Below are 21,362 nucleotides of genomic sequence, written 5' to 3'. Positions count from 1 at the left end.
AACTTAAATAGTCCTATCTAGACAGTGGTAGAGACTGTCTTCAGCTCTGGTCATGGAGACGACAGGTCCTCTGCACTTAAGCCCTACTGAGTCCTCATCCACCCCTCCACACCCCGCCCACTCCTGAGCCTTGTTGAGCTTGAGTTTAGGAAGTGTGGCTCCCGATATAAGCAATTGGTCTTCATCCTGGCAATAGAGAGATGTCACACTCCAACAGGGTGATTGAGATTACTTAGAAATAGGGCCACTCACAAGTTGTGGGCAAGGCAATAGACACCAACAAGCCAAGATAAGGTCTTCCAGGGCTGGCAAGGGTGGGGGAGCCCTGGGGCAAGGTAGGCAGTATTGAGAGAAAGGGTCTGCAGGAGAGTGCCACTCCAGAGACAGTGGTATTAGATGGAGGGACAGCCAAGATACACAGGCAAGCAGCAAATAGCCTCAAATAGAGTGGAAACAAGGGAATGAAGTTTCTGACTTTGGTTCACGCTGTGTCTCTTGTTGGCATCTCCCACTGGACAAGCGCAACCAAAGCCAGAAGGCAAGGGTGCCCTGTCTGCATCACCAGTCCCCTGGGGGTGCAGGGTGATAGTGAGAAGCTGGAGAGGAGAACCAAAGACAAATGAACGTGTTCAGATAACAACAGATGAACAAATGTACCATATGAAGGTTTTTGCTTTGGGGATCATGGTAATTCTTTAAGAGGCAAAGGGACGGTTTCTAAAGACTATAAAAGCAAATTCTAATTGTTAAGAGTCGGTATATATACACCAAGAAACGAAAGAACTTGCCAGGTGCTCTTTGTTAGATTCTGGTTGGAACCCTTAAGCTGGGGCCCCCAAGGCATCACTGAAGTCATTAGAGGAGGACAGAGCCATCTGGAAGATCATGGAAGCAGAGTGGCTGGGGATGTGCTATGAGAGTGGCCCCAAGGCTGTTGATTTGCTCCGTGTCAGCCTAGACAGGGACCCAGTAGTATCCCTAGCCTCTCACAGCCTTTCTCTGTGACCCCTCACCCAAGCTTGGGAAGAACAGTCAGGGGCTAGGCTTACTTACCTGCTGCTTGCATGAGTAGCTGAAACGTCGGATAACAGAACTGGAGTCCTCAGAGGTCTCATAATGTGGGCTAAGGATGGCCAAAGGATTCACACAACGAATCCAGTAGGAGGGGATGGACATCTGGGACACTGAGGCTGAAGCAAACAAAACTCCCATGTTCAGGTGAGGGTGCTGTCTCTCGGAGAGTAATCTTGATGTGAGTCAATGTGTATGACTACCGAGAAAATTGGTGTGCTCTTGGATGACATTAACTGAGGAACTGCTGGATAAGGAAGGCATGTGTTTTGTTTTGTTTTTTGTTTGTTTGTTTGTTTTGTGTTGTGTTATGTGTGTGTTTCTACTAAATTCTTTATTGCTCTATTCTAGAGAGAGAGAGAGAGAAAGAGAGATTGTGTGTGTGTGTGTGTGTATGTGTGTGTGCGTGCGTGCGTGCGTGCGTGCGTGTGTATGTGTATCCATGTAGAGGCAAGATGTTGATGCTGATGTCTTTTCCTCAGTCACTTTCCATCTTGTTTCCCGAGACAGGCTTTTTCTTCAAACCCAGAGCCCTACGATTGGACGAAGCTGGTTGTTCAGCAAGCTCCAGGGATCTACAAGTTTCTTCCTTACCTTGCTAGGGTTACCCACGGATCACCAGATCCAGCTTTTTATGCAGCTGTTGTAGATCTGGACTTAGGACCTTGTGCTCGTGAGGCAAGCCCTTTCCTGAGCTCTGCTTCATTTTTAATGGAGAAGCAAATAGAAATGGGTGGCACTTGGGATGAAGCATGAAGCAGGTGAGAGAAGGTCATGTGGAGAACATATGAAGAAAGCAGATGTGAAGAATATGAAGGGTAAGAGAGAGGTCTGTGGGTGTCTGAAAAGTGCTTATCTAGGAGGGCTTGGCCTAAGAGGGACATAGAGAAAGCATAAAGACCAGTGGGTGCCAGTTAAAGCCAGCGTGACTGGGTCACATTGAGTGGATAGAACAGCATGTGATGACATGACTCCGGTTGTGTTAGAGGTGTTGGAGACAAGAGCTATTAGAGAGGAAAAAGTATCATCACAGCAGCAAGAGGGCCATGAGTCCGAAGGATCCCTGTGGACCCAACGTGCCTGCTACTCTTTGGACTCTGCATATTCAAAGCACAGCCAATGCTTGCCTTCTGTCTCTCCTTCACACGACTGCTCACCGGCTGTGGAGAAGGGTGGTGGTGGACCACATCCAGTAACTACTCTTCAATGCTTGGATCTCTGACACTCTGAGGAGAGCATTTCTCTTCAAGAGACTTGGGGGAACCTTTGACAATGTAGATTCCCCCAGCATAGAGGAAGATCTTAGTCCTGGGGCTCAGGCAGACCTGGGTGTGACACTCCTTTCAGCCACTTTTGACTGCAACCCCAGACAGGTAATTTGCATCAAGTGTCATCAACTCCTAGGGGAGTCTGAAGGGCTTCTGTCCCAGGGAGCCTTTGTACTAGTCTGTTTCCTGTGCTGTGCTGTGCTGTGGGAATAATGATGACCGCTATGCAGCATGTTGTGTGGAATGTGTGAACGGATATGCGGGAATCCTGGGGCCAAGCCATAATCGGCACTCTTTCCATTCAGCCACAGAACTCAATGTGTTAGACATATCTGTGAAATCTTGGGTACCAGATCCCCACGCAGGCCTTTGTATGAAATCTATACCCTTCTTTCCTTTAAAACTGCTGAATGCTGGGCCTTCTGGGCAGCCCCTGAATGATACCCTGCCTCGATAGTCTCCAACAATGCTTGTGCACCCCCGCACTGACTTCCCCTTGGGTGCTCTAGAGGACTGTCTGTTGGGTTCATTACACACAGTGCAGTGGCTGGCTGGAAGGAGGGTTTCTTCATCCTGAGGTCCTAGGTCCTGGTTTTGGGGAGTTGCCCATGTCCCAAGTTCAATGATCAACCTTCCAGCTTCAGAAACCACTGCTGGTCTGCAAGGAGTGACCATCCCTTTCCCTTTCCCACAGTTCCAGCCCCACAAGACCTCCTCAGGGAAACCTGGTGTCTCTTTCCCCGGAACACTCTGTGCCACACAACCAAGCCCATCACGGTAGGCTCCTGTCTTCTAACCAGAGGCATAAACGTATGCTAGAGGTCTGGGACAAGGTTCTGTTCTGGACCCACCTAATACCTCCATTTTGAGGAAAGGGTAGACAGATGCCCAATAAAGGCTTGCTGTTTAGGCTTTCAACCTCGTCACAAATCCTTTTGCGAAGTCAGGAGCGGGAAGAGTAAACACCATGTTAGCATTTATTCAACTGACCGACAACATTGTGCAACTATTTGTGATTTACAAACTGGAGCTGCCCACAGGCTCCCCTCATGGGGCTGCCGCATGTTTTTGTTTTACTGATTACAAATATTGTTGAAATAAAACAGGAGACTTTATGGGAAACTGGATTTCTGGGCTCTCTTTAAAGAACTCAACAGAAACTGAGTTGTGGTCATTCCCTATAGATGGGCCTATCTGTAGGCTCCCTACATCCCTTGCTTTGGACTCCTGCTAACTCCCATAAGCTTCTGAGCTTGCAGCCCAAGGTTTGTTAGTTTTAAAGCTTGTGACTTCCACAGGAATGAATCTTGGGAAACATTGAATTTGGAGACATTTGACTTCCTGGGTTTATTTCCTGACTCACTATAGCTTATATTCTCCCAGCTTCCTCCAGCCCAACATTCCCTTTCCTGTGGTACAACCAAAGCCTATTAGTAATGTCCACTGTGTGGGCCACACCCCCTACCCATGTTCCTGACAGTTCTTCAAGGTCCCCCTGAACCCTACCCAGCTTTCAGAGTGCTAAGTTGGGGTGGGTGGGAGCTTCAGCATGGCTTCATTTCCTTGACTCCACTTTATCTCAGAGGCCTCAGTAGTTCCCAGGCATGGGGGAGGGGGTGGCCTGTGATGGCTGACCTTCTCCAGAATCTCCTTTTGGAGCAGTGGTGGTCTGCTTGGCCTGCTGCAATGATCCTGAGATTGCCCACACCCTGCTGGGGTCTTGTTTCCTGCCCTCTGCAAGGGCAGATTTCAAAGCTATTAGTGCACTCCTTCTTCTGTGGCCCCCTCCCACACTCCTTTCCTCCCCAACATTCCTTGTTTCTTGTTTATATTGCAGAAAACATCTGCGAGAGTAAATGGCCGAGATGAAAGATCTTGGCAAAGGGCTATTTTTCTTTGCTTGGCTTCAAGGGGCCAGATGAAGATTTCAGCCTCACAGAGCCTTCCCCCAACCCCTGGCCCCAGAGAGGATCTAAATGAAGACAGACCAGAAGGTGGCCCAGCCAGGCTCCCCCAGCAGGAAGGTTGTTTTTCCAGTAGAACTGGCTGGCCTTGAGGAAAGTAGATCCCCTGCGTTTCCCCAGATGGTTCTGTGGGGGGTTTCCTTCCTACTCTGTCCCTTACTGATCTGCACTGTTCTGGGTTTGGTGACCTGTTTTGCAGTGGAGACTCTCACACCTTTCTTCTCTCTTGCCTTTCTCCTGAGCAGTTGTGTAGTGCAGGAAGTATCTCTCTAGGCATTGTACACTGCTAAAGAGTTAGACAGTTTTATCCAAGCTAGTGACTTCTCCGGGTCTTAGTTTCTCCACCCGGGAGATGGGGATAATGGTGTTTGTTTCATAGTCATTGTAAGGAACAAGGCAAGTTCGTGTGCGTGTGTGGCAGAGGTGTCGATCACGGTGACAACCACTTCGAAATTGTGACAAAGCTCGAATAGAATCTCTAGGTAGATTCCTGAACCCAGAGCTCCCCCTCTGTAGACAGAACTGAGCTTTTCCCTTCCTCCTTGCAGCGAGACTGTGCTGTGGTGCTGAGTTCTGATACCGGTGCCCCGGTAATGAGATCAAAGAGGGAAACCAAGCTTTGTCATCCTTGGCACTGTGGACACTGTTGGGTTTTCTGCAACTCACCAACTCTTCTGTCTGGTCATATTCACAAAAGGAGGCCCTTGTCATCCAGATAAAACCCCATGCATATACCATGGCCTTGGAGGAAAGTAGATCCCCTGTGTGTCCCCAGATGGTTCCTGCCTAGTCTGTCCCCTACTGTCCTGGGGTGCTGGGGGGGGTGCTGACTTCTTTGGCCTCGAGTTTTAGTTTAGACAGTTATCATTTACATCTGAGAGGCTGCAGAAGGAGGCACGCGTCTGTTCTCAGTAGTCCAAGGAGCTGCCGACCGACATGGCCAGACCCTCTCTCTTCTGTCGTGGTGTTTAGTACTTCTCCGAAAGACCAGGGCCAGGTCTTAGGAGTTCATTAGCACCTGGGACTGTAGGGGAAAGCAGTCTCCTTTGGGATGATAACAAATTGATTCTCTTCAGGGTGGGACAGAGGATAGATAAGCTTTGACTCAGGTAGAAAAGGAAGAAGAAACGACACACGAATGTCAGTTCACTGAGAAGCAGGGCAGGGTACTCCCTTTAGCTATGTCACTGTCTGGCATGGGGTTGTCGGGGTCACCAACTGGATTCAGGAAGATTTGTTCACAGAAGATGAATCCGGTGGACACAGAACAGAAGACCCACTCCGGACAACTTCTGAGCTGTGACCATCAATCAAATTGCCCATGCACTGGAGAGAAATGATTTGCCCTCAGTATGGTCTTGCTTGCAATAAGGGCTGGGGAAAGCATAGCGTCCTGAAACCCCAGACTGACTTTGGAGGGGGCCGTGCTTGATGGAGGCAGTGCTGGCAGGAAGGACTTGGAGTCTAGGGGCTCAAGTGAGATGCCCATAAGCCTGGCCCCCACATGCCTCCTTAGAATTCACTGAGACCCAAGAGACCAAGCCATGCAGCCATGTGACAAGTACATGCTGTGGAGTCAGGATTTGAACTTGCATTGGTTGTGGCCTCAGAGCCTCAAGGATCCTTTTCCTCTAAGCTTGTGCCCTCCTGTCAGTTGTCCCTAGCTCCTTGTGGCTCTTTAAATCTAACCAAATGAAATGAAAGTTGGTTCTTTTTGTTTGTTTTGTTTTCTGGTTTTGTTTTTTTTTTGTTGTTGTTGTTTTGTTTTTGTCACAATAACTATATTTCACTGCTTGGAAGCACCTGCAGCCTGTGGCTGTCCCTTGGGGCAGGCAGTATGGAACAGTCTCTCTTCACAGAAACCACCATTAGTGTGGTGACTGAAGCCAGAGCTCGTTTTAACACCCTGGAGAAGCCCTTTTATTCAGCTGCAAATTCATCTAACTGCCAAACACCTATAGTCTCACCCCGACTTTCTGCAGTCCACCCAGAGATGAGGGGGTGATTCTCGACCATGTTTCATGAATGAGAGGGATGAAAAGTAGGCCAAGTAATTCACTGGGGCTGGAAGCCAGCGCCGCCGGCCTGTCCTCTTTGCTTCAAGGTATCTTCCTAGCTATGTGGGTGCAGAGTCAAAGTCTAGCGGGTCCTTTCAGGGCCTGGGGGGTCTTCAGGGGTCTAACTCTCTCCTACACAGGCAAACCCAAAGGTTACTCTGCTGGCCCGCCACCTCCTTTCAATCACCCAGCTTTCTGAATGGGAGACTGTGAGCGAGCTTTATGCAGGAGCACAGGAGAAAAGGGCTCTGTGTGGGAGCGAGGAGGAGCTCTGAACCCCACATAGAGGCCAGCTCTGTGCAGTACTGCCCAGGCAGGCTGGGCCAAGAGGGGTGGCCAACTTTAGCAGCACATCAACCTCCCTGTTTCGATCCTGGCTCCCATGGGATGGTCCTCCATCCTCAGGCACTCATGGAGAAAGGGGAGAAAAGGGGACCATGAGAATCGGATAGAGGCTTTCTTGTTCACCACGGGATGGCATCCACAGGATCTGACTCAAATCCTGAAGCATCCTGGAGGATAGGCAGGTCGCTTTCAACCGTCCACACTGTTAAACTGAGATGAACGAGGAACACAAAGAAACAAGCCCAGGTTGTTCAGCCTGATGGTCAGTGTGGAAGAAGGTGCTTGCAGTAAAATGAGCATGTCACGGGGTAGAGTGCTTAGCTCTGCTTTTGCTGGGCCTGAGTCCTCTTGATGCTAAAGATGTTCGCTCATTCCTTTAGATTCTCTATTCATCTGGAGGGCAGCGACTCCGACTCCATTCTTGCTAAGCAAATTCATGAGCTGGTTAGTAAATGACTGGAGTTAGATGCGGGTTGAATGTAAGAGATGGTGGTACCACTTGGCTCCCTTGTGATGAGTAATGACTTTCCCTCAGGGGGAGAGAGAGAGAGAGAGAGAGAGAGAGAGAGAGAGAGAGAGAGAGAGAGAGAGAGAGAGAGAGAGAGAGAAGAGGCTTGGGAGTCTATGTCTATGTCTTCCATCAGGAGCAGAAAAGACAAAACCACTGACCGGTGAGATGGGGCCCAGGTTCCTTTCTGCATCCTTGGACCTGGCTGCTGAAGGCCCACTCGCTCCATGAGTGACCTCTAGTGTGGGCTGGAGTGCCCCTGGTGGGCTGAGGCTGGGAGGAGACTGTAATCAGAGAAAGAACTGTAAGAGAGAGGACCTCACCAGGATGGCTGAGATCTCCCCATCTCCCCCTCCCCCTTGCCTGCCCTCTTCTCCGACCTGCACAGGTTTGCAATTCATCCGCCGCCCTCCCGTGCTGTTCCTGCTATCAGATGATGAAAACGGAGATTGGTCTAGAAGAAAGAAAGAAGGCGCTTTCTTCCCCCTTCCTCGTCTATTTGAGCCCCCTTTCCTCCCCCATTACCATGTGTTCCTCAAACCTGGGATCCGTCCAAGTCCTAAATGTGTTGGAAAGTGTATCCCCCGAGCAGCTGTGAACCTGCTCGGGCCGCAGTGGCCCGGGGTGAACGAGAAACCGAGAGATAGGGCTGCTAACAATGCAGCCTCTGTTCTTATATGGAGAGCAAGATCACAATCAACATCACACACACACACACACACACACACACACACACAGAGAGAGAGAGAGAGAGAGAGAGAGAAGCACTGACACACAGACAGAGACACAGACACATGCAAACAGACACAGATACACACAGACACAGGCATGAACACACATGCACACGCATGCACATTTGCCTCCTGATGCCGTCTACCCACATCTATCCACACAAGTGTTGCCTAGTTTAAACCCAAGGTGGTGATGACTGGCTCACCAGGCTGGCCTCTATGAGTGTAGCCTCTTCCCTAGCCTCCCCGTCTTTCACTTTAACTTAGCTGGGAAGACTAGGAGGGAGCTGAAGTGGTTGGGGGTTTGGGGGGTGGGTAAGGGCTTGCCTGCAGCCGAATGGAGTAGCTTTGTCTCCTGACTTCCCACTGAGCTTGTGGACCATGAAAGACAGTTGGATGCACAGCCGAAGGGGCTTTACTGGAGCCTGAGAAGGTTTTGGAAAGCCTATGCAGGAAGCAGACATCCTGGAAAAAAAAAAAAAAAACCTCACAGGCAAGTTTTGAAGCAGGCCTGGTTGTGGGGTTGGCAGCCGCTCAAGGCCGTGGTGGAGTCAGGGGGCCTTTCCATCAGGCCTGATTACTACCACTCATGAGCCTTGCCAACTGCAGGCACTGCGTGCCAAGTCCCCACGGGGGTCTGAACCACCCACCGAAACAACCATACTCAGTCCCAGCACACCCCTCTAGGCTGGGAGCCGGGGCTCTCTTCTATCACAAATGTGTAAACTGAGGCTCAGAGCTACCCACCTGCTAGAGGCTGGCCATGACAAGGCTTAGTAGCCTGGCTCTTTAATAAAGTTTCTCATAGGTGGGGTCTGCCAACCTGGTGCCCCCCCCAGCTGGATTTTAAAGCAAGCGGGAGTCAAGATGGACGTAAATGCTCCCCAGTAGAAACTGTCTCAGAGTCTGCTCTCCCTAGATAAGGTGGGTATAGCCAGGCTCTAGAACAAGATCTTTGTGAGAGGGGCTAACTGCCAAGATTCTGTCAATCCTGAGGCACTGAGATCTTTTCCAGCTTTATTCTCTCTCCTTCCTCACACCCACTGGGCCCAAGTTCTGTAATGTCTGCCTCCAAGCAATCCCTCAACTATTGTCTCCTACTACCTCAATTCAAGTACATATTCAGTATCTTTCTGAATCATCTCCACATATCTCCCACCTCCATGTCTGTGGATCAAAATTACACATGTTCTTCACGTTCCTCAGCCTAAGAGGGTTTCTTACCTTCAGGGTCACAGATGCATCCTGGTCATACAAAGCTCACCCTAGCTCATCGCCTTTTATCGATAGCCTGTGTCAAGCAGCTGGTCCATCCTGTGACACCATAATGCCATTGTTCGTGCTGTTTCTTCCACTTAGCCTATTCCCCTTCTAACACGGTCACTAAGTGGAAAACATCTCCATCTTTCAGAACGTGACTCAAGTGCCTCAGACTCCAAGGCCACCCCCCTGCTTCTGCTGTTTACCCCACCAGGTTACAAGCTCTCAACCTGTGATGACTTAACCCTCAGGAGACATTTGACCATGTCTGTAGACACTTTTGGTCATCACAACTTGAGTGTGTATTGTTAGCACTAGTGACTAGCACTAGGCCAGGGAGGCTGTTAGAACTACACAATGCATGGGGCAGTCTCTTCTGAAAGTGTGTGCCCAGATGTTAATTATGCTGAGCCCTGGAATAGGCTAATGGAATGTCCAATGTTTGGCCTAAAACGATGTCCAACAACTATTTATGTAACAAGTGAGTGATCGGAATGACCTAATAGTTATATATTCTCTTACTGTAGGACTGGTTCTCTTTGAGGCCTTCAAATCAGGTCTTAAGTTCACTGTCATGCACAAGCACATCGAAGAGGATGGAATAAAATATACACATGTATCGAATACTTTGCTTTTGGGTGTGAACACACATCACATCTTTTTAAAAGTAGGGGTCTTTGATAAGGCTTCAGGGAAATTGCTCCCATACACTCATGCATCAAGAACCAAACCCTTATTAGCTCAGAGGGAGTAAAGACCCAAGTCCACATCCTACATGGGATGTAGCCAACTTGGAGGCTGTACAGAGAGACTCATGAAAATGATTAAACTCTGGACACCTCCTCTGATGAAGAAAGGCAAAAGGAATTGATATTACTTAACCCAAAGGAAGTGGGTTTCGAGTGTGCTCCAACCACTGTCATCCTGGAAGGAGACTGTCAAATGGAGACAGCTATCAGCCACTCGTTGGCACCAAGGACCCAAGAGACAGAAATAGGCAAGGAGGTCCACTGGCTTACAGACCAAGCAAGCACATGTGGGGTTGAGCACACATCAGGGAAGTTGATTGGCAGGGGTCTGTGTCTCTTGCCTCTTCCCTAGACTACATCCCCATCCTGCCATTTGCACCATTAGAAGGCTGGGGACAGGGCTGTCAGGCTTCGGATCTTGATTCTAGAACTTTCCTTTGAACTGGAGAGGCAGGAAAGACTAACAACTCTGGGAGGCAGAGGGGAAGAATATCAGGGAGGGGGAAAAGGTGAGACAGAGGAGAAAGGAAAGCCAGAGCAAAGAGGCAGCTGGAACCACATCAGGAAAATGTCGAGGCTGGCTGGCGAGCCAGCATCTGGAAAACAGACTGGGGGCTATATTTAGACCGCCATGACTTGCAATAATTTGTGTGAGGGGGGAAAAGGAAAATGTGAAGTTGGCGTTGTCGTTTTGGGGAGGGAATGAGTTATAAGAAAGGAGCGGCTGGAGGGGGCCAAGCTGTACATGAGGCCTTGGCCCCTGGCCTCTAGGAGAGGGTTGTTGAACAGCGAGGCCTGTCAGGAGTGAGGGATGGTGTTTACTGAGCCTAATCCAGCTCATGCCCCAGCCCCAGACATGCCCTGTGCTCCCTACCAAGAATGTGGGGTGCATTCCTAGGCGTGCCAGGCAGCTTGTCTCCCACAGCACCCAGATGCCTCCAGGATGGTGCGGGGTGCTCTCCTCGGGGGAGAGGATCAGGCAGGGCTCTGGACGGGGGTCTCACCCGAACAGCACTCTGTAAATCCTGAGAATGTGTATACATCGCAGAGGCCTTTCTCCAGCTGGATTATAAATAGAGGATTAGTTCAAAGGCAGGCAGCCTTTTAAAGCGATGGTGCCAAGCAAAGCCGGCAAACCAAATACAGTAAAACCTTCCTAAGCCCCTGCTGGTTGATTCCAAATAGCATATAAGTCAAAGTCACAGCATTTTCCTGGCTGACTAGGTGCCTAGCTGTCCTCTAGTATCCTCGAGGGTCTGCCTGAAGTGTTGGTGAAACCTCCGTTATCTAGATCAGCACACATCACTTTAGACAGCAGAACATACCGATTGGTTTGTTTGTTCTTGTAAATAACCTGCGTGTGAAATGCTGTCATTTTGGATCAAAGCTTTTCTTTAAAGCTGTCATATAAGTAATAGATTTTAGTGTAGAGTATGCTGGGATTTTTTTTTTTTTTTGAGACAGGTTCTAGCTACGTTACCCAGGCTGATAGAGGACCCATAAGCTCTAGCAATCGATCTTCCTGTCTCGACTTCCTGAGTAGATAGGATCGCAGATATGGGCCATCCGATCCAGCTAGGATGTTTTTATTTTAATTTAATATTTAAAACTGTGCTTACAGTCATTTTAATAAGTATTAGTCTATTATTATTCTAGTCACAACAGGCCTTCAGATATGTTCGGATGCGTTCTTTTGGGGATTCCATAGGTCTTTTTATATTAAAAAATTTTATTTAATTTAAAATGATATGTATGTGTGTGTGTCTATATGAGGGTATGTTCTTGAGAATGTGGGTAACAGTGGAAGGGAGAATTCGGGTTCCCTGGAAGCTGGAGTTACAGGCAGTTGTGACCTACCCGATGTGAACTTAGGTCCTCCAGAAGAGCAGCGTATGCTTTGTCTTTAGTTTTTCTTTTTTTTTTTTTTTTTTTTTTTTTTTGGAGCTGGGGACTGAACCCAGGGCCTTGCGCTTGCTAGGCAAACGCTCTACCACTGAGCTAAATCCCCAACCCCTTGTCTTTAGTTTCTTAAAAAACAATTTTCCTATCTCTTCTTTCGTAGGCCAGCAGTTACTCTTTCCCTCGATGTCAAGGAGAATGTTATGTCACCAGCAGCAACCTCACATCCCTTCCTTTTTTTAGTCTAATTTACTTCCTTTAGTCTGTTCTGGATTGAGAAACCATCTATGTAAACTTATTAAACTTCTACGTGACCTAAGTGACCAAAAGGGTACCGATACAACATGAGTAAGCTTCCCTATTCCACGGGACTCAACCAGTCAGTCTTAAAGGGCCACAGACCATTCAGCCCTCCAGGGACACAGTCGCTTTGGTTGTACAATTCTCTAAACACTCCAGTATGGGCTTAGGTGGATACGTCTGGCTGCTTAGACATCTCCTGGCTCATCTCCAAGCTCTGGTCTTATTTTAGATAGTGAGGTATGTGGGTAGCTGTGTCCTGGATAGAGGAAACTTTCTTCCGACTTGACGTCTATAGTCATCAAAACTTTGAATTTGAGGTCACTGAGGGTTTTCTTTTTCCCCTCCTAAACTTAATCACGCCAGCGGAGAAGGTATTGAGTTGTAAATTGTCTCAGAAGTAAAGATAGGAACTGGATATTCAAGGTAAATGAACACAGGCTAAGCCAACACAGAGAGGCTGGGACGTGTTTAGATTGATGTGTGTGTGTGTGTGTGTGTGTGTGTGTGTGTGTGTGTGTGTGTGTGTGTGTGTGTGTGTGTGTGTGTGTGTGTGTGTCTGTCCTCTGGTAAGTAATGATCAGAATCAGTGCTTTATGCAGTCTTCAATCAGCCAACCACCCAGCAGCAAAGAACAGATATTTTGTATAGAGAAAGCCGACTAGGCAGAGGAAGTGGCTATATTCAATACCAGTATTTTCAAGCCTTCCTAAGGCTGCAACCCTTTAACACAGTTCCTCATGTTGTGTTGACCCCCAGCCATAAAATAATTTTCATTGGTACTTCATAACTGTAATGTTGCTATTATTATGAACTGTTCATATCTGATATACAGGGTATCTGGTGTGCAACCCCCAAAGGGGTGGAAACCCACATGTTGAGAACCACTGCTCTCTCTGCTCTGAGGCTAAGAAACAAAGAGGTGACCCTCAGAAGCCCTGCTGCACAGCCCCAGCCTGAGGCAGTTTCATTAGCAAAAATAAAGAGACAGGAATCTCACAGGATTTCAGAGGTTGTCCTGAGAGGGATTCTTCCAAGGAGTTCCTTTATAAAGGTTTAGCATCAGACTTGCTTTGTTCTCATGCGATATGCTGTAAAGACACTGGCCTCTTTGCTGAAGGTGTCCATCATCTGTTCTTACGAACTACACAGTCATGACCTCTGGGGCATGCCTCTCCTCCCTTCTTCACATACGACTGGGTCAGGACACCTGAGGGTGACCCATTCGGTGGCTAGCCGACAATTATCAGTGATGGATGTGGCTTGACACTGAAAACTAAACTAGGGTAAATGAATCTGCTCAGGGGAATCTAGAGGTAAATGGGAAACATAGGCCAGGGGCCACAGACACAGCACCTGGGAAGATGTGCCAGCGCAGATGGAGTGGGGTCCATCCCAAAGCTGACCTTAGTGAGGTGGCAGTCGCTGGCAGTGAGGCTCAGAGAGCAGAGCAGAGGTTCAGTGAGGGACCACTCGTGAGAGCCAGAGCTGAGCCCACCGCAGCTTGTCTTTTCCTGTGAGTCCCACTTATATTCATGTTCCTGACCCTGAAAGACTTAAGAGCTGGCTTGAGTGGGTCTCTGTTGTCCTGCAACAAAGCTGCCATGTTCCCTGTAAAGCAGTTGCCGCGACCCTTGGAACTCAAAGCTAGAGCCATCAAAATGCGACCTTTTCTAGCCTAAGGAGTTACTCTTAAAAACATTTTCCTCCAAGGACCCCACTTACCGAGTCTTTAATTTTATGCTGTTCTTCTCTGATTTAAAAGTCCAGCACCTTCGTGTTTCACTGAGATGGCTGATGCCGGGGTTGCCCTGGAGACCACCAGGGCATCAGTCCTAGCTAGGATCATGCTTAGTCTTCTAACGGCAGGGCTGCCTGCGGGCTGGCACACAGATCTGCTTCTTCCATAATCTGATATCCCGCACAGGGGAATCACTGTCAGCAAATGTCAGTGCAGGAAGGGGCTTGGCTCAGCTAGGCCAACCCTGTCATCTTAGCAGTGAGGAACCTGAGTCCTAGAGAGACTACACACTTTATTCAAGGTAAACCAAAGCTGAGTAACAGTTTTTCCCCTCTGAATGCTCTCCCCCCACCCCCCGCATTTTCAGCTTAATCTCGCTGATTTAAAGTACTCTTCTGACCTCAGAGGGCATTTTACATTGTGTGCATTCAAGTTCAAACACTTATTGCTGATTTTCTAAGGCCGATAGAAATGATCATGTACGCTCAGAAAGCTGAGGCAGGAGGATTGCCTGAGTCCAGGACGTTTGAGATCTGTCTGGGAAGCATAGGCAGACCTGATGCTTTGAAACCAAACAGAAAGAAGCGATGTACAGTTATTTCTCAGAATCTAGAGAATGCCTAAGGTAGAGTGAAGCCACGGGTGAAGTATTTCGTTAAAAATCAAGTGGATCTCAGTGTAACCTCATTGTATATCTGCTATAACCACGTGCAGAGAGGCTAAATGATGTAATAAGAGAAAATAATGTTTTTGTTTTTGTTTTTTTGGTTTTTTTCAAGACAGGGTCTCATTATGTAGCTCTGGCTGTCCTGGATCTCACTATTGTAGCCCAGGCTGGCCTTGAACTCAGAGATTTAATTGGCTCTGCCTCCCCAGTGCTGGGATTAAAGTTGTACAGCACCATGACCAGCTTGGGTTTTTTTTGTTTTGTTTTGTTTTGTTTGTTTTGTTTTGTTTTTAAATGTGTAAGATTAAAGAGGTACCATGTGTCATTGAAAAGGGAAAGCTTTAGTTTATTTGAGCAAAGCTGAGACATTAGAGATTTGAAGAGAAAGGGGACTTTAGAATCTTACTCTGTACCATTTCCAGAGAAACCTCTTATGGTTTAATGAATTAAATGAAAAACACATTTTTGAAAGGGGGTGGGGTGGGCGGGGGAAGTGGCTGGGCAGTTAAGAACACTGACTACTCTTCTAAAGAATCCCGGATCAATTCCCGGCACCCACATGGCAGCTCACAACTGTCTATAACTGTTCCAGGGGATCTGACACCCTCACACAGACAAGCATGCAGGCAAAACACCAATGCACGAACAATAAAAATAACTGAAAGAAAACCCTATACAGATTCTGAAGGGAAATATAAATGAATGGCATGTTAATCTCTAAAAAAAAAAAAAAAAAAAAAAAAAAAAGATTGCAGGCTAAAAAAAAAAAGATTGCAGGCTAGAAACAATATGAAAGACAGGGATTAAGTGCATAAAATATTCAAGTGGATTTATTTGAAAAGTAATGTGAACCAAATTAAAAGGCAATATAAAAAAATCTTGGAGAAATAGAGGCACAAGAGTACCATTCTTTAAGAGTGCTCACAGAGAGCTAGGAAGACGGCCTAGTTGTGCTTGCTACACAGCCGTGAGGCTATGGGTTCAAACCTCTCACACCCCTGTAACAGCCAGTGCTGGGAAGCAGCTGGCTGGGGCTCCCAGGACAGCCAGTCCACGCAGTGGTGAACTCGGCTTCAGTGAGAGACCCAATTGCAAAAAAGAAGGTGGAGGAAACCCGACGTTGCACACACAAGCACACACATGTACATGCAGGCCTACACTCACATGTGCACACACCCACATGGACGTATACACATGCAAACATGCTAGAGTGCAGATGATTGATGATGATGATGACGACGACGACAACAACAACGTTCCAAACCAAAAAGGCCAATGAACAAGGAACAGAAACATGATATTCATAAGTAGAAATGCAAATGGCTATTCGTGATAATCCAAGCTTTATGAATGGCCATTTCCCACTATTATGAAAAAGTAAAGTTTTGTTTATTCATATGTTTTGCAATTATTTAAGTTGTGGGGTGTGTGTGTGTGTGTGTGTGTGTGTGTGTGTGTGTGTGTGTGCCACAGTGCATGTGCGGAGGTCAGAGTTGTGGGTATTGGTTCTCTCCTTCCACTGAGTGGATTCTAGGAATTGAACTGAGATCACCAGACTTGGCAGCACCCCCAGTGCCACCTTTCTGTCCCCTGTGTTTATTTTTAAAAGAAAGAATTGAAAGTTGCCACTCTTGTGGGACTCCAGGTGTTTCCATTTGCTGTTAGAGGAGAGAAAATTGGTCCCACTTTTCTGAACACATTGCTTTGGCCATATGTGCTGAGAACACTGAAGATGGCCATCGGTTTTGACTTACTTCTGAAACTGTACCTGTGATGTGGTTATTAGATTGAGCAAATAAAAGACCAGGTTCTCAGTTAAATTTGAATTACATACACACAATAAATACTGTTACTTTTTTTTTAAAAGGCTAAACTGACTTCAGGCAATATTTTGGGGAAATAGTTATGATAAGAAAATTTTCATTGTTTATCTGAAATTCAAATTTTGCGAGGCATTCTGTGTTTTATCTGGCAACACTTGCCTTAAAATTTTAATGCTGGCTGTTTCTAGAGATGGCTCAGTGGTTAAGAGTGCTTGTTGCTCTTGCAGAGGGCCAGAGTTCAGTTCCCAACACCCATGCTTGGTAGGCTACGACTATCTGCATCTCTAACTCCAGGGGACCCAGCATCTTTTTCTGGCTTCTTTGGATGTGTGTGTGTGTGTGTGTGTGTGTGTGTGTGTGTGTGTGTGTGTGTGTGTATGTGTGTATATGTGTGTATGTGTGTGTGTGTTCCACTAAAAACAAGCATGCCAGGAATGGTGTGGCTCATGCCTTTAATTCCAGCACCTGGGAGGCAGAGGAAGGCAGATATCTCTGAGTTTGAGGCCAGCCTCCTCTACAAAGTGAGTTCTAGGACAGCCAGGACTACATACAGAGAAACCCTGTCTTGCAAAACAAGCAAAACCCCAAACTTATAAATTATAAAAAAATTAATATTTTATGCATACTTGACTCACAGAAGATATTTAATAAATATTTGCTGAATAGTTACAATATAGACTATAGAAAAAAATCAAAGCAAAGAAAAGATTTATGCACACATTTTTGTGGCAGTTTCATTTTGTTTTGACATAGTCTTGTCAAGTAACTCAGGCCAGCTCTGAGCCCATCTTCCTCCTACCTCAGATTCTAAAGTGATGAAATTACAGGTTTGACATCAAAAGATAAAAAGAATGCAAGGCACTGAGAGAACCACACAATGTTCTCAGACCACAAAATGGATGCAGAAACCAATAGTAGAAAAATAGCTGGGAAATTCTCAAGCACTTGAGGATTAAATAGCGGAGTGTAAAGAAGACCAGAATCAAAAGAAAAATCCCGAAAGAAATTTAAAGGCACTCAAAACCTCAATGAAAATGGAGATCTCTCTGGTGGAGTCTTCCGACAGCTGGTGGAGCAGGTCGCAGGAATCTCTTCTTCCCTTCGGTCATGGCCTGTGGTCTGGTTGCCAGCAATCTGAATCTTAAACCTGGGAAATGTCTCAGAGGTCGGGGAAAGGCGGCTCCCGGATGCTCAACTGTGCCTACATTTCAACCCCTTCCTCATCGTCCATGGGGATGCCAACACCATTGTGTACAATAGCAAGGATGGTGGGGCCTGGAGAACCGAACACCAGGAGACCTTCCCCTGCCAGCCTGGGAGCATCGAGGGAGTGTGCATCACCTTTGACATAGCTGACCTGACCATCAAGCTGCCAGAGGGGCATGAGTTCAACTTCCCCAACCACCTCAACATGGAGGCCATCAACTACATGGCAGATGGTGGCTTCAAGATTCAGTGTGTAGCCTTTGAGTAAAGTCGTCAGTTCATAAACCTCAATAAAGGCGGCTGCCTTTGTTCTCTGTAAATAAGCAAACAAACAAACAAAAAATGGAAATCCAACTTATCACAATTTGTGGGTTGAAATTGTTCAATTTTTTAGAAGATACAACCAGGTAAAACTCTTTTTTTTTTCTTTTTTCTTTTTTTCGGAGCTGGGGACCGAACACAGGGCCTTGGGCTTGGTAGGCAAGCGCTCTACCACTGAGCTAAATCCCCAACCCCCAGGTAAAACTCTTACTAGGAGAAATATAGACGCTGATAGACATGTAGCTACTTGGCAGATTAAATCAATAATTAATAATCTTTCAAAATAGAAGGCAAACCAGGTTCATAATGATCCACTGATAAATTTTACCAAATATTTAAGGAAGAAATTACAGTAATCCTCTATAGTAATTTTTAGGAGCTAGGGAGAAAGTGGGAGTAGGTCTTCCTAAATAATTCTATGATGTCAACATCACCTAAAGCCAGACTGCGGTGCAGAAAAAGGAGACCAATTATTTCCCACAAACATAGATTCTAAAATATTCAGGGCAATTTTATCAAATCAAATCCCAAAATATATAAAGGTAATTATATATTAAAAGTCAGTGGAATTTCTTTCAGCAATTTGAAGCTGTTCAGTTTGTGAAAATGAACCAAAATGGCACCCATCATTTCAATAAGCGAGGAAAAAATAAAAATCATATGATCATTATCAACAGCCGACAAAGAACAATTGACAAAATTCAGCTCATGGGCAGGGGAATGTATCTTAGTTGGTAGAGTGCTTGCCTGGTATTCACAAAGTCTGGGGTGCCCTCTGTAGCACTCATAAAAACAAGCCATGGTAGAACACTTCTGTAATCTGAGCACTCAGGAGGTAGAAGCAGGAGAATCAGAGGTTGACTGTAGCAGGTTTGAAGTCAGACTGGGATATACATGACGCCCTCAACCAACCAACCAACCAACCACTCAACCCACTCACTAGCCAATTAACAAGCAAACAGTCTAACACTTTATTCCTGACCCCTCTCCCCAACATTCTGTAAATTAGGAACACAAGGGTATTTCCTCAGCTTGAAAAGATGTCTACAAAAAACCACATAGCCAACAACTTACTTACTGACGAGAAGCTCAAAGCTTCCTAACCAAGAGAAGGAACAAAAGAAGCCCAGCCCACTGCTTTTCAACACTACTAGAAGTCATAGGGAATATGTTAAGACATGAAAAGGAAATAGAACACACGCAGATTAGGAAGGAAGAAATAAAGGTATTTTTGTTGCAGGTGACATGAGTCATAGAAAAAATCCAATGGAGTTGACTAGAACCCACACATGGTTACAAGGTTACAGGATACAAGGTTAAAACAATACTGTAACCTGCCTCTCTGTATACCAGCAATGAACAAGAGGATTTGAAATCAACCCCATTAGCATTGGCCTGGCATGTGGGGTGCATATGTACATAGTTGGTTTGAGTATATATAGTCACTATTGGGGCCATATATAATCAGTGTCATCAGACTAACACACACACTCTGGTCATCTCTGCTGTAAGACGTCTGAGCTCTGAAGAAGTATTCTGGTCACAGAAATGGTGGTAAAGGTTAGGAGTGAGGTCTCTCTCTGTGTGTGGAGTTAGGTGGAGGAAGAGTCAGGGAAAGGAAATAACGGGAGGGGACAGAGAGAAAACACAGCAGTGACTCAGAAGGTTCCATGTTCTTTTCAAGGGTATAGACTCAGCTTCCTAACTTCCTTTCACCAGGCTCTACCACTTCCGGTTTTCTTTTTTCCTATTCTAGTCTACTATGTATACTTGAAGCAGGATCTACGCAGCCGCAGCTGGCCTTGAACTCTGATCCTCCTGTCTCAACATTCTGAGTGCTAGAATCACTGGGAAAAGCCACCACATTCTTATGCTGTGCTGATGATCCAACCCAGAGCTTCCTGTCTGACAGGGAAACATTCTCTCAAAAGAGCTACATTCTCGCCCTAGGCCCTACCTCTTAAACATTCTACCACCTCCCAGTAATGCTATGGCCAGGTGCTTTATACTGGTAAATTTTCATTTGGTTCTATGTGCGTGGTGCGTGGTTGTCCCTCATCCCATTTCAAACCCAAGCATGCTTGTCTCAAAATGTCCTCCAACGCCCTTGTCTCAGGGTGGGCTGCTTAACTCTGTGACAGTGAGGGAAAAGAATGAACAATCAGGAAGAGATTGTAAACTGTGTCCTTGAAAACAGCTAGAAGGTAAGTCAGTTCCAACAGAGGGGTCTGTTGTTGACTTCATGATATTAAAAATACCTGCAGTGCAAAAGGGGAAGGAGCTCACCCATGGAGAGAGCTTAGCTGAGAACTCTAGCTGACTGCCTCGGCTTCCCCAGTTCCTGTTGGATGCTTGAGTACCTGCTAAGATTTGATGATGCTATCTCTCTGTCTCTGTCTCTCTGTCTCCCTCCCCCTCTTCCTCCTCCTCCTCCCTCTTCTCCTCCTCCCCTTCCTCCTCTTTTACTCTGACTTGTTTCATTTTTTTTTTTTCAGTTTGACAAGTTCTAAATTTTATTATTGGACAAACACCCTAATCTAGACACAAGTCTCAGGTTAAACATGTTGAAATCCATCTGGTAGGACTGATTGACAACCACAATGAGTATAAACTCTCAGTCTTTTCATTGTGTGGATCCTTACAGATCCAGCTTCCCTCTTCCCCAGTGTCTCCTTCTAGAACTGTACCTGATTTTGTTACCAGTTTTCATCCAAATCCACTGAGGAATAGGACGATTTTGCTTTTGTTTCTTGGCTAGGAATCGCTTGATTCTGAAAGTCTTGTGAGAAGACATGGCGAGAAGCCGAACCAGGCGTAGAGTGCATGATGTCGGAGGAAAGGAGAAAAGCTGTTTCATTCTTAATAGACACGCTCGTTCACAGCTTGAAGTGTGGCTCTTGTAGGTCATTCTCTGGGCAATGCAGCACAGCCAAGGACCAAAATCTTCAATATACGCTTCTTAAGGAAACATTAGGTATCTGAACTACAGCACCCTTCAACCCAGCCCTCAGTGCATGTGGCCGAGGCCATGTGAGTCCTCTCAGTGGAGCATCCATTTCAGGAAACCTTCCCATGCAGTCCAGGACTTCTGTGCCGTGGCCCTGAGGCGTGAGGGTCTGATGCAGTAGCTAGCCTCACGGGACATCTCCCCCACCTGGGCATTCTTGGGCTTTTCCTTGCCTCTGGGAAGCTCTGTGCTGTACCTTATTACCAAATCAGCCTTCTGTCAATGGATGTGATTATGTGGACTTCTTCCCTGCCCTAACCCTTCCATGGCCTCTGTTTACCTACAGACTCAAAGACATATTTTAGAGAGGCTTGGAGCCCCGGGGCTGCAAGCCTCTCCCTCCTACTCACTCACACATTCTTGCACTCCAGTGTAATCTGACTACTTAGAAGCCTCCACCTCCCTCCCCCTCCCCCACCAAAAGCATCCTGCCCCCTCCTGCTGT

General features: G+C 46.7%; 1 protein-coding gene and 1 pseudogene across 1 annotated transcript; one reads left to right on the top strand and one right to left on the bottom strand.

Annotated features, from left to right (window-relative positions):
* Positions 1–17,490: 17,490 nt before the first annotated feature.
* Positions 17,491–17,857, top strand: LOC116905797 (annotated as a pseudogene).
* Positions 17,858–20,548: 2,691 nt separating this feature from the next.
* Positions 20,549–20,715, bottom strand: LOC116905883 (60S ribosomal protein L39-like). Its single transcript, XM_032908873.1, has one exon. It carries the CDS (start codon positions 20,702–20,704, stop codon positions 20,549–20,551), a length of 156 nt encoding a protein of 51 aa, XP_032764764.1. The 5' UTR covers positions 20,705–20,715.
* Between the last annotated feature and the right edge of the window lie 647 nt (positions 20,716–21,362).

This window comes from Rattus rattus, chromosome 7 (assembly GCF_011064425.1).
Source record: "Rattus rattus isolate New Zealand chromosome 7, Rrattus_CSIRO_v1, whole genome shotgun sequence".
Lineage (NCBI taxonomy): Eukaryota > Metazoa > Chordata > Mammalia > Rodentia > Muridae > Rattus > Rattus rattus.
The sequence above is the reverse complement of the archived record's forward strand: the minus strand, read 5'-3'. Positions and strand labels throughout refer to the sequence as shown.

Bases quoted from the DNA above. Each gene is read 5' to 3' on its own strand.
- LOC116905883 (XM_032908873.1), bottom strand. From the start codon at position 20,704: ATGTCTTCTCACAAGACTTTCAGAATCAAGCGATTCCTAGCCAAGAAA.